The sequence below is a fragment of the Lolium perenne genome, chromosome 6 (assembly GCF_019359855.2).
Source record: "Lolium perenne isolate Kyuss_39 chromosome 6, Kyuss_2.0, whole genome shotgun sequence".
In the NCBI taxonomy this organism is placed as follows: domain Eukaryota; kingdom Viridiplantae; phylum Streptophyta; class Magnoliopsida; order Poales; family Poaceae; genus Lolium; species Lolium perenne.
Window position 1 is genome coordinate 236650401 of NC_067249.2, and position 13780 is coordinate 236664180.

A 13780-nucleotide genomic window follows, 5' to 3' on the forward strand; every position below is an offset into this window, starting at 1 on the left:
GTTTTCAAAAAGAGAGTAATAATGCCATAGAGGTATATGAGAGCAAAATATCAATTTGTGAAATTGAGGATCTTGACCCTAGACTTGAAGTGGAATGGGTGGATCACTCCTATATACCTTTTCAACTCTCAACAACATCAAGTGGGTCAAGCCAAGTTCAATAAAAATCAAATGCCACATATGCATAGAGGCATATGTGACCCCTAGCCATTTTCACAAATTCTTGTCCTATGCACTTCTACCTTTACCAAAATGGTGTGAAACCATCTCTGAACCTAATCTAAACCTAATTTGACCCTCCACCTTGCCCAAGTAAAGCAAGGGGAGCACCTTACAAGAATAAGAAGAATTGACTTGTCATCTCCTATGTGTTTTGGCCAATTTTACAAAACTTTGAGCTAGACCTCTTGGAATGGTTTCAATGGTTTGAAATTGTTTCTAAACTAATAAGAATGACATTAGAGTCAAGTCAAGTCCAATCAAATGGAGAGAAACCCAATAGTGGGATATTTCCATTTTCCTCACATACACATAGGGCCAATTTATCAAATCTTGATCTAGGCACCAACCTTGCCTCAAAATGGTTGGAACCTTTCATCCAACTTCTTCTAACCGCAAATAAACCTCACCCTTGTCAAAGCAAGGCCAAGAAAAATAAAAGTTTAAATAGTTAGAAATTCACAAAACCTCACATAGGGCTTATGCCATTTTTCTAAATTTTGACCCTAGCCCATTTTGGCCTTCACCATTAGTTGTATAATGATGCTAAACATCTATTACAACTTTTGGAATCCAAGAAACCCAATTCAAATCAAATTCAAACTCAATTGGGGATCACATGTGATAATGGTCAAATCTGCCATTATTATTCTGGTCACTACTTAGAGCCTCTCCATTTCAAGTTTTTCAAACTAAACTTTTCCAACCCTTTGCATGTCCTCCAAGAGGACATCAAGATGAGCACTTTTTGTAAAGACCACCGTGCCAAAATTCTTCTTGATCAATTGCTTTGCTCATCCAAAGTTGGCACTTTGAATTAAGTGGAACAATCTCCCACTTAGTGAAAATTGACATATTTTGAATTTCTAAATTTCACCACCACCTCTCCTTGCCTCTGGTCATTTAGAACCAAACCAAACCCACTCTTATCCATTTGGTCAACCTTTTGAACTCAACCAAATTTGAGCAAATATTGCAAATTACAAATATGGCATAAATGCAACACTATTTGAAATAGTGTTCTACTACCCATAATCTCCCCCAACCTACACCATATTGTCCCCTTGCCCCCTCCTTGCCTCACACCACCACAGGAACCCTAGGGAAGGGCAAGACATGGCCTAGCCATGGCCATGCCAATGGCATGCCGGCCATGCCGTGCTCCCCCTCTCCTCCTTCATCCTCAGCTCGGCCCCCCATGTCTACTGGCACCCCCACCCCTCCCTCTACCGCCCTCGCCTTGCCCCTGTCGAGAGGACCGACTACCGGCCCCGGCGGACCCGCGCCCAGCCCCGCCCAGGACCCGGCCGTGGACGTCGTGGGCGCGTCCACCGCCAACTCTGGCCACGTGCGACGCCGAGGAACGCCGCCTCCCCCGGACCCCCTGGAGACGCGTCGAGCATCACCGCCGCACCCTGAACCCGCCTGACACGGTCCCGTGTCCTCGCGCTGCCTGCCGCCGTCGACACCGTCGACCTTTTCCCGCGGACGCCGCCGCGGACGCGGAAGCAAGGCGTCGCCGTCCGACACCGCCCGACCCCGCTGTCACCTCCAGGAGAACCGCCTGGACTTGCTGAACACCGCCACGTCGTTGCCCAGCCCTCTAGCTCGCCAGAAACACCGCGACCATGTCGGCTCCGCCGTAGACCTCTGACCACCTCGCGTCGCTATAAAAGGAGCGCTCCTCCTCCTCCGATTCTCACACCAATCGACCTCCCTCCTCTCCCTGATCCTCCTCGCACACTCTCCCCTCAACATTGCGCACCACAGCCACTCAATTGCATCATCGCCGCCCGTGCTCCGTCGCAGAAGCCGCCGGAGCTAGAAGCCACCCCGGGACCTGCGACTTGTTCGAGAAGCACCGCCGTCATCGACAACCTCCTCCTGCATCAACGCCGCCCCTCGCCGACGTTCCAGCTCGCCGTCGACCCCCTACCGCCGCCGTGCCAGCGTCGCCCTCGCGTCGACGACGACGACGATCCCCAGCCGCCCGATCGCCATCTAATCCTACGGCCCGCATCCTTCCATACCGTTTCGGTAAGCCTCCCTCGCTGACAAGTGGGACCCCCTGTCAGCTGGCCGCTGCGCGCTGGACGCACTGCTGGGCCGGCCCAACTCGCCGTCGCTGCGTTTTAAACCATTTCGGCCCATTCTCTTTCCCGCCAGCCCGCCAGTTTGAATTAGAATTATTTCTTTCAAGTCTTTTTCAATACTGACCCCCACTTTGAAATTGAATAGTTTCAAATCTGCTGAACCAAAATTTATGAAGTTTATATATTTGGAAAGCCTAGAAAAATATCTACCCAATGCCACTTGTCCCACCTCAAGGTCTTGTGTAGAAATAATCTGACAAAAATAACAAGTCAGGGACTTTTCTGCCTTAGAATAATTCTTAAAAAGCAACCAAAATAGCTATTGAGTAAATTCCAACTCCTTTAGCTCACTTTTGACTTGCACTAGTTGTTTATGAAATAAAATGGTGTGGTCACTTTGCATGATCATGCCCTAGTTTAAGAAATGTGCAATATGGCTAGTTTAACTAGTTGATATTGTCCAAAATTATTAAGTAATTCATATGAAGTCTTATGCTTCATTTAAATCTTGTCTCAAATGAATTCATGTGATGTTTGGACCCCTGGCCCAAACTCACCTATATGAATTCCTTAGAGATTTAAGTCATTGGTAGTGTTAATAAATGGCATGAGGTACTCTACCTCATTTAAATCTATTTCTCAAATGATAATGATGAATGGTTGACTTGGGTCAACATGATTTCATGCATGATTGTTTGAGAAATTAAATCTTAAGAAGTTTTCAGTAAGAGAAAGGTATTTCTCAAACACTAGATGGAAACTATCACTTACATGTAAGGAGAGGAGATTATTTTCCTCAAGCCACACAACCAATGCACTCTAAGTGTAGTATTGGTGTGAGTACAAGTATTGTTAGAATAACCAATGTATTGTTGAGGATGTGAAATCACCTCAATGGTAGTTGTTAACCTAGTTACAACTATGTGTTAAATCTTATGAGAGGCTTTCCCTCTCATTTAAATCTTGTTCTCAAGTATTTCAACATGAGGTATGGACCATGGTCTATATAATCTCATGTTGAGTATTTGGTGATATTAAATCTGTACCCCTGTTAGTATTAAATTGTATGAGGTATGAAACCTCATTTAAACCTTTTTCTCAAATGAGGAGTATGAAGAGGTTGACTTTGGTCAACCTAGGTCATATTGTGTTCATAAGAGAAATTAAATCTTAATAAGATAATTGGGAGGAAATATCTTTTTCTTAAATAAGAGGAACCCATCCCCCCCCACTTATTAGTAGGGTGAGATGCTAGTTTAAGTTGTGTAAAACTTGTGTGTGCTTAGTTAGTATGAAGTTTGGTATGATGATTGTGTACCCGTATTCGTATTTTAGACGCTAGTACCGGAGACCATCCTAAGAGGAGGACTTCTACAACAAGGAAGGAGAAGAGAACTTGGACCCTCACTTCAACCAAGGCAAGCTACCATTAAGAGAAACTATTCTATAGCCAGCTATTATCAATGATATGTTTGCAAGTTAGTTGGCAAATTATACTCTTGCAAGCTGATAGTAGTGCAAGTTATTACCAACGCAAGCTAGCACTGATAGAAATTACCTTTGCAAGGTGATATTGTTTGCAAGCTAAGATATTGTTTGCAAACTAATATTCTTGCAAGGTGCAACGCCCCTTGGGGCAAGGCACCATGTTTCTTACCTTTTATTCTATGAACCTATCCTAAGTTTTGATTTTACAAATTCTTACTTGTTTTCTAGATGGGTTACTTTTATAGTTAACTTTGGTCAAAGTACAAGTTGGTGACTAAAGTAGTAAAGTTAGCAAGCTACCACCAATGCAAGCTAGCTTGAGGCAAACCATTTTGGTTGCAAGATAATAATCTTGCACACTTGCTAGGCTCTCGATGAGCAAAGCCTTCCCCTATTTTACTTCAGGCTTATGATCTTAATTCCCCGTTTATACTTACAAACTTTATTTACCTTTGTTTTATCAAAGTATTTTTTTTTGATTCATGATTCACTTGGCTAGTATTGGACTAGTACAAGAGTATCAAACTTAGCCTAGAAACACACCAAATACTTAGCATCCCTCTTGCATAGATGCTAGTGCTGATTTGAAAGTGGCTACTCCATGTGGGAGACTGGGAACTGAAATGATTTCGAAAACCTTGGAATGACGAGTCATTCTATTGAGAGATTTTTAAAGGAGTTTCGAAACCTTGGGATGAAGATGCATTCCATTGAATGATTTCTTTTGAAGGTGAAGATGACTGGTGAATGACTTGGTGAATGTTTCAAAAATACTGATGGTTGGGTTCGGATGCGATACCATTCCAATTTTACCGTACCCCCACAATACCTGAATCTGGGTAGGGCTTAACTGGAAGTTTGTGTGTCTTAGTATGGGTTCCCTCTAAACAAGCATCATCGGGGTTATGCCGAAAGCTGCCTCTACCACAACAACTGAGATGATACGATATGATGCGCGATGAGGTGAATGTCCGGCCCAAGCCCTGTGCAGTTCCCAGGTTGACAGTTGGTCTTCACTGGGAGGCCAAGCTCATGGGGAGAGGTGCCTATACTAGGGTATGTAAATGAAAGGTTATGATTGGTAGTTCGCGTACTGCGTACGATAAATCAGGGCCAGTTACCCCTGACGAGCTATTGCAATTGTTGTGGCACAAGTGTACAACCTCTGCAGAGTTAAACCTATTCGAATAGCCGCGTCCTCGGTTATGGACAGTTGGAAAGGCCATACTGTTCCGTCATCAGAACTTTTCGAAAATTATGAATGGTGAAGTGTGACTTATGACTTTGAACTTGAATGGAGACTTTGACTTGGAATCACAACAGAGTTGTGGGAATGACACTAATGTTCCCACTTGAGTAGTGGGTACATAAAGAGTTGTTTACAAAAATGTTTGTGAAACAAAATCTGCTTTATGCAAAATAAACTAGAGCTTAGCACCCCCTTACTAAGATTGTGAGCACTTACCTTAGTATTAGTTTGCGAGTACTTTAAAGTACTCACGGCTGTGTCCCTGGCTATTCAAATGGCCAGATTATGAAGAAGAACAACAGGGTGAAGAAGATGACCAGCAGGACGTCCACGACAACTAGGGAGCCTTCTGACGTCAAGCGTTGGCCTGTGGACTAGAGAGTCCCTTCTACGTTACGCTTCCGCTATGAACCTATGAACTGGGTGAATGTTGATCCCTAGATTGACTATGTGTGTATTATGGGATCATGTGATCTCTATTTGTAAAGACGACTATGGTATGTAATGAATGATGACATATGATATTCAACTGTTATGTCTCGCAACAACAATATTCCTGGGATTGCGATGTATGGCATGACAGGCATCTGGACTTAAAAATCCGGGTGTTGACAAGGAAAAAACAATGAGAGAAAAATCCATGAGAAAAAGAGCAGTTTGTTAAACACAAAGAACAGATGAACAAAAAAGTGACAGCAAATTACCTTTGAATAATTCCTTGGAGTAATCTTCAATGTCTAGTGCAGTAACAAACACATTTTCTTCTTCCTCTATGATATCAAATCTTATCTTCTCATTCAGATGCATATCATAATCAGTGAGGAATTTCTTGTAGTCAGGACCGAAAATACGAGTCTTCTTGTCCATCTTGTCCAGCAGAAAACTGTAAACACCCATGTCCCCAGACTCAACAGTCAAGGCATTACCAGTAGACTTGTTGATATACTTCCTAACATAGCAAGGGATGTTCTGCAACAAAGTTCACATTAGTAATCTTCCAAACCTATTTTCCGTGCATAGAATATTTAGCTGCATGGCAAATTAAGATTGTGGATACTAAATAAAAATGCAAATCTGCTGGTTGTGTGAAGTGATCTCATTTCACATTGTCTACAGTACTGTCTACAAGCTAACACCACAATTTCCAGCAAAGAATGAAGCTAGCAAACCTATAAAAGCCAACCACCAAAAATTTCTTTATTCAAATATATGTGCTATATTACAAAACAATCAGTTCTTCCATCCACCAAAATGATACTGATGTATAACAACAACAGTCAAACACTTGTGATGTTTGTTCAATCTGAAAAATAAATGGGGAATTGATTCTAAATACACCAGTAACACAACAAGCATATCAAAATAACTTACAGAGTATTCTTCAAAGTTTGTACGCATAGTAATGCAGAAGAACTCTGGTTCCTTCAGCTTCATGTGGCAACCACCATCACGGTTTCCACAGATTGGACACTTCATCTAATATATGAATACAAAATTATTATAAATGATACAAATGGGCATATCTAAATTCATACAAGAAACCATATTCAACAAATGAACAACACTCTTGAGTACACTGGAAAAAAATGAAATATCATAATTTCTCTGCATACCAAAAAGAGGTGAACAACATCTGAATGCTTACTTTACTACATTGTTCATATTGTTACTCAAATAAATCCTAAACCATTATGAAGTGCAAAAAATATAAATTAGACTCAAACCCTAAAGTAACAATCTAATTAAGAATTCATGCAGACCATAATTACTAGAAAGAAATGCAGACCACAATTTAAAATGGTTATAAGTGATGCTATAAAAAAATATTAAAACATACATAATCCCATTAAGAGTAAGAGGAAAAGTAAGAGGATAAGTTTTACGATTTTTCTCATCTTAAACACACATGCTGCATACAGAGAACAGCTCCATTAGGACCCAGCATAAATAATAGGGATAGAAAAGTAGGGGAAAGTAATACAAAGACAAAGACAAAAAAACAAGTACGAGAAAAGGACCACACCAGTAGGACCGCACAGCACGTGCACATACAAAAGAAGGACTTCCAGATCTGGGTGGTGGATAGAAAAGGAAAGAAAAAAGAGGGCTTCCTCTGACAAGGAATTGATGAAAAGCGTCACAGTCACTAGATCGAGTACTAAAACCGTCCGATCTGCTTGGATTTACCTTGTTCCCTCCTCTGCAACAGCCGGTTCAGACGGCCACCTCCACAAGCGCCGACGTTGACCAGGAGAGGAGAAGAACAGTCGACACTAGGGGATGGAGAAGAACCGACCGGTCCAGGAATGGGAGGCTTGAAGCAGAGTTAAATATGAACGGCCCAACAAAATGAAAGACAAGGCCCGCCGGTAAAAAAGCCCAGTAAACACGCAGTCACAAAAAAACCCAACCCAAAAGCCTGTCCCCGGAGCCCAACCCACGAGATAATGATGAAACATTTGCTGAATTTTTGTTTATTTGTCATTTCTGTTTTATTTACTGAATAATGGCTAAACCTTCAAAATATTTCAAAAACTTCACCTGGCCACGTTAACTGTTTACGTGCATAATTAATTAGTAGTGCTGATTGTAGTTACATGTAGACCTGAAAAGCTATTGATTTTATCACAGTGTACAGATATGCATGCTCACTACTTAGGCCACTATTAAATGCAACTTAACATGGAAAAATCTTCGTGTACAAGCTATAAGAGTTGCCATTCAACATAAGATGATGCATGAGTCCACTGCTGATGCCGCCAGTACATATATAATGGTAACAGTTCTTGTACTACCTGCATTGGAAATTACATGCTAATTATAAAATGCTACTTTTGTTGAATTATGTAAGTAGGACAGCTTATAGGCACTCACTTGTTGTTAAGTTTGCATTTCTTGCTGCGCCGGTTGTGACCTGGCTCTTTGCAAGCCCCGCACTTAATTTTGTGCTCGTCGTACGATAGAGGTCTTCCATTTTTAGACTTGGGACGGTTGTCATCATCTGAATTATGTGTACCTTTGCTCGATACTTTAATAGGATCCTGGACCTTAACCATGTTTCCTTCTCGGTCCTCCACATGTTCAACTGCTAATGAGCTTAGACAAATCGGAACAGCACCCACCGTACCCTCCTTGTCGTACTCAATCGCCTTTGCTATCACGTCCTTTAAACTGTCTCAGAATCGAGCCCAAAGTGTTGGGTGTTTGCATGCTGCATGCATAGCTTGCGAGGATAACACACTGACCTTGCTATATTCAATTCTATCCGCTGTACCTGACCAACCTACTCCAAACATATCACTCGTTCGCCTAGCAGGCAGTCCATTTCTTGCGTCTTTTGATAACCGACGAAGAACACAACACTTTGGAATTTCAGATATTTGCAGAACACATAGAACATGGAATATATGTTTGCAAGGGAGTCCTTTTCGAATCATTCTCCTGCAGCTGCACTTTATAGTTTCTTTAGGATTTCCCGGTGTATATTCCACGGTGAACTGTCTCTTTGGTTTATTATGCCATGCCACGACAAAAGTTTCAGACCCACATCCCAGCTTTCTTTCCAAAGTCACTATGCCGCCAACTGACCTCAAATCTAGCTGCAATATATAGAAGTTTGCCGGCGTAAACACGTGGGTAGCAAATACCTCCAGATCCCTGCAGCTTGTTACGGGCACAGGTAATGTCTGTGAGGCCGTGCAGTCATCATGCGCCTCGTTCTCACGGATGCGGGTAATGCAATTCTCATAGTGCAATATCATGTCCACCAAAGTCATTTCTCCATCAAGGTGCAGGTGAAGGCAGGAATTCAGACTTTCACTCCGCTGGTTGCTCTTCATACCAAGCCAAAAACCCTCTGTCAGAAAAGCTGCAGCCCACAGGTGCCTCTTCCTGTACATCCTCCTCAACCAAATTTCCGTGTTCTCTGTCTTCCATCTTTTTAAAAAAGCCTGCCATCTCTGCTCAAATTCGGCTATGGACGTGCTATAGTACAACATAGACCGGAACTCGCCCAACGACTTGTGACTGAGATGGATCTTCATATTTTTTTCAACATGCCAAGAACATATGCGGTGCCAGACATCGGGAAATACAGTGCGGATTGCCCTAATCATCGCTGAGTCGGCGTCCGTAATTACACTCAAAGGCTTCTTCTGACACATTGCCTTCAGAAATGTTTGCAGCAACCACACATAAGTTTCTTCTTTCTCATCTGAAACTATGGCACAACCAAAAACCGTAGTCCTACGGTGATTGTTCAGACCAACAAAAGGTATGAATGGCATACGATAGCGATTCATCTTGTACGTGCTGTCAAACACAAGCACATCTCCATAGTCCTCATAGTCCTGTACAGACTGCGAGTCACACCAGAACATTCTCTTCAGCCGTCCTTCTTCATCCAAGTCATAGTCGAAATAAAAACTTGGGTCCTTCTCCTTTCTGCTGAGCATAATGCCTATGGTCGTGGCAGCATCACCCTTCGCAAGTAGTTTCCTCTTTTCCTTGCCGCAAAGGTTGTACAGATCCCGTCGGACGTACCCAACGCCGCCATACCATCCACTTCTGCTAATCATGGAATCCATTATGGTGTGCTTCCTAATACCTGCAGCTCCCATAGCTAAGATCTCAGCCTTCTGATGATCTCTGATTTTTCTATGCGACCAAAGAAAAGGTGTTTCATCCGCTCTTGCTAACGTATGACTGTGCTTGTCATCAAAACTATCAACATACCAGAAACCAAGTTTTTCATTCAGCTTCACAGTCATGTGCGCCTCACAGTTGCATCGAGACAGTGGTCTGAGCCTCCGGCTATGTCCCTCTTCGGTCATCAACTTTGGATCACGCTCACCTTCCCTTGAACACAAAAAACGCCTGTAACGCCTATGTTTCGTAATTTTTTTGCTATATCTGACCTTATCCAATCTGATGCTGAATCCATTATCGTTGGCATAGCTGTTGTAGAATTCGAATGCAGCTTCGTCACTAGGAAAAGTCATCTCCTTTATCATCATGTACAACTCTATTGTATCCTCTGCCTGACAAGCTTGACTGAGGTTCGCGTCATCACCATCATCAACATGAGACTGTCACATAAAAACATAGCAGTCAAACTCTAATTTTTTTATGTGGCTATTTAAAAAAATTTGGTTTCCACAAATAATTAACCAATACGTACCTCATTGCTATTCGACGGCTTTGCTTCCACATAATGTTTGCCAACAACTGACTCATCATAAAAACAATTCTCCATGTTGGATTCACCATAATAGTCATACACATTTTCAAGTCCAAATATTTCCTGCAAAAATTTAAGACAACAAGTAAATGTACCTCATTACTGTTTCCCACTTTCTAATGGTAATCTCATTTCATTGCATATCAAATAACAATTACACTACATGTACCTCATTGCTGTTTTCATCCAACTCAACATCATCACTAATATCTCTCTCATAATCATTGTCAATGTCGTCCATCTACATATTCAATGATAACATGACAATGTTAAAACATTTATCCTTCTGCATTTGCTTTCCATGAAAAAAATTGAATATATCAAATACACTTACATTAATAATTGCTTCCATCCCATGCTCTGAGCTCATGGAATTATCTGACCTTGAACCAACGAAAATATTCTCCCTCCCTGACAAAGATTCATTACCAAGCCCCGTTCTAGAATTATCTGACTCATCTCCATGAACTCCAATTCCAGGAACATTCTCTACCTCACAAACAACAGACATCGTCTCATCCATTTCCTAGCTACAACAAAAATCTCAAATTCAGTACATCCGCATCAAATTCTTTCACAAGTTAAAATGACCCAACAAGAGGTGAGTTATCATGTACGTACCTACCAATCGATCGATGCGCCGGCCGGAGTAAACCTACACCCACCACAGGGGTCGATCGATGCGTCCGAGGAGGAAGAACCCGCTAGGCCACGCTCAAGGGCAAGAGGAGCCGGCCCTAACCCTAGCCGCGCTCGCCAACACTTATCTGGTTGGAGCGATCAACGGCGACGGCGGAGACGGCCGGCGCGCCAGCGGCAGATCCCACCCGGGAGGAAGAGGAACCCTACCCCCACCAGCTCGGTTGATGCGTCGGGCTCGCGCTAGGGTTCCAACTAGGAGTAAAATGCTCACGGCGATCGCGGCAACAGAAGGGGACGTGCACGACGGCGGAGACGGCCGACGCGCCGGCGGCAGATCGATCCCTCCCGAGAGGAAGATCAACCCTACCACCACCAACTCGTGCTCGCGCTAGGGTTTCCGACGACGGAGGAGTACAACTTCTTCTCACGACGATCGCGGCAACAGAAGACACATGCACGACGATCGGCGAGTTTTAAGCGGATTAGATCTTAATTAACTGCTCACGTGATCACCTTTTTTTTTTAAACGTCACGTACATATACCGTATCCATACATATGGGTATACACGGGCTGGATATGGGTTCGGGCTAGCCCAACGCTTTAAAAAAAAAACTCAATATGACCCCTCAACTTCACTTAGGGGGGAGCACCGGAGCAGCCCTCCACACTCAGGTCAAATGTCAAACAAGATTCTACCACAAAAACAAATAAATCAAACATGAGAGCTCGTAATGGTTATAAAAACACTATGGCAAAGTTAACACAATCACCAAAGGAATTATGTGGGTGTCTTGTTTTATAAGGTTTTTACCCTCATTCTTTGGGTACAAGGTTTTACTTAATAAAAATTCTAGTTTTTCCAATGTCCAGGAGGGTGATATGAGTGTATAGATTATTATGTGGTGCACTGTACATAATAGGGCACTCCTATTTTCTATAGTTGGTAAGAAGAAGGGCACATAAGAAAAGTGAGCAGAGAGATCGGTAAAGGGCTTGGATCTGAGAGAGAGGGGGGAGATACACACACACACACACACACACACACACACACATAGAGGGAGAGGGAGGGGAAGGAGGGAGAGAGAGATGTCCACAATATCAAAACTGAAGGAATAGCCAAATTTAACAATTCAAGGGATTCAAAACACCATCTTGAAGACGATTCGCCTTGCAAATACGCACGGACACAAGTTTTTTGAAAATATCTTGATGCAAACTAGAAAAATCTTTAGTTATAATGAGTGCACAGATATATACTATCGTCAAAAATTACAATACAGTAGATATTTGCCATGAAGGTTCAAGTATAAATTATTTACCCTAGCTACCTACTGGAAAATTGTGGAGAGATGTTAAGATAAGATATTTATTTGGAATGGTATAATTAGGAGATATTTTGAAATTGAAGGGTTTGCATTTTTTGCCTCTTTCCTTTTCTTATATATGTTGATATGTTCCATTAGCTATTAAAAATAACTTCATATTCACACCATTAGCCTTCGGAATATTGAACTGGCCTCTTACATCCTATGAGGCAATAGATCACCATAGAAAAAAATTGCGTCATTTCTACCTTTACTCTATGGTTATCGTGAGAAATCTAATTATATTTTACTTTCAGACATGAAATTTTACATAAATTTAAAAGAGAACCATGTTAGAATTACAAGGCTTGAGGACCACTTAAAATATCCACAGAAACACGTTCATTACACTCTGTAGCCGAACCTCATAGTGGTTATCACGACAAGGTTAGCACAATCAGGATACGAACAACATACAAGGAAGTAATAGATAAATTTTAATTGGTTCATCGGTGCGTAGGTGATGCGAAAATTATTGTATTCTAAATATTTAATATCCAAAGATATTAGAGATCGGGAGAGTGCATTTCGGTGACTCCACAGTCTGTGCGTTTTGTAACTTCTAATGCTTTTTGTTAGTTCCTTCTTGGAAATTGGAACATATACAAGTTCCGTTATGGTTTATTGGTCATTACACAAGGATGCGCGTTAACATGTCTCTCTATCGAATGCAATATTTCTAATTAATTTAATACAAATAAATGAAAAATGTCTATTTTTTACTTCTACTGATACAGTGAAAATGTATGTTTGTTTAATAAGAGAGAAAAAAATCATCCAGAACTAATGATTGTGCATATAACCTCATTTCTACCATAACAAGAGCGGTTTTGAGATTTCAAAATTCCATATAAATGTCAGGCATAAATATAGAGAGATATGAACAATATATAATAGTAAAAGTCCAAATCCAGATTAAAAAGATCCATTACAATGTGTGATCTAATGGTGAAGACTCAAATAAAACATATTCCTAATATATTTTTGGCATCTTAGATATTGTTTGAAAAATATCTAAAACTTCATTTTGTTCATTTACCATTTTTTCTCGTAAAGATGTTTATATGTGGATCTCATTTTAATGCATACTCCTCTTTATTGGGTACATCTTGAAAAAAAATGCAACTTGCTTCCTAGACCATCATTTTCGCATCTTAGAATTATTGCGGTTTTAAGCAACCTCGACTTCAATTTGTCGATATGCACAATTTTATGATTAAGAAGCCATTGTGCATGTGGTTGAAACTCCACAAAGATGTTAAAACATCATAGTTCTCTTAAAGAGATAGAACCATTTAATGGAGGTGCCGATTTGGCTCATAGGAGCAAATGCTCCCATTATACAAAATAATTAAAAAATAATTTTTAAAATGTCAAAAAATTCTGACACAATTTTTTTGGTGTATATCGTGATATTCTATGTTAGTGTACAAGTTTTTATGGAGAAACAACATTCTATGTGGCGTGTACAAAAAAGACAAAAAA

At 41.3% G+C, this 13780-nt stretch overlaps 1 protein-coding gene across 1 annotated transcript; it reads right to left on the reverse strand.

Annotated features, from left to right (window-relative positions):
- Window positions 1-8332: 8332 nt before the first annotated feature.
- LOC139832657 (protein FAR1-RELATED SEQUENCE 5-like) lies at window positions 8333-10303 on the reverse strand. Its single transcript, XM_071822465.1, has 3 exons — window positions 10229-10303; window positions 8638-10136; window positions 8333-8411 (listed from the first exon to the last, which is right to left on the reverse strand). Exons 1-3 carry the CDS (start codon window positions 10301-10303, stop codon window positions 8333-8335), a joined length of 1653 nt encoding a protein of 550 aa, XP_071678566.1.
- Between the last annotated feature and the right edge of the window lie 3477 nt (window positions 10304-13780).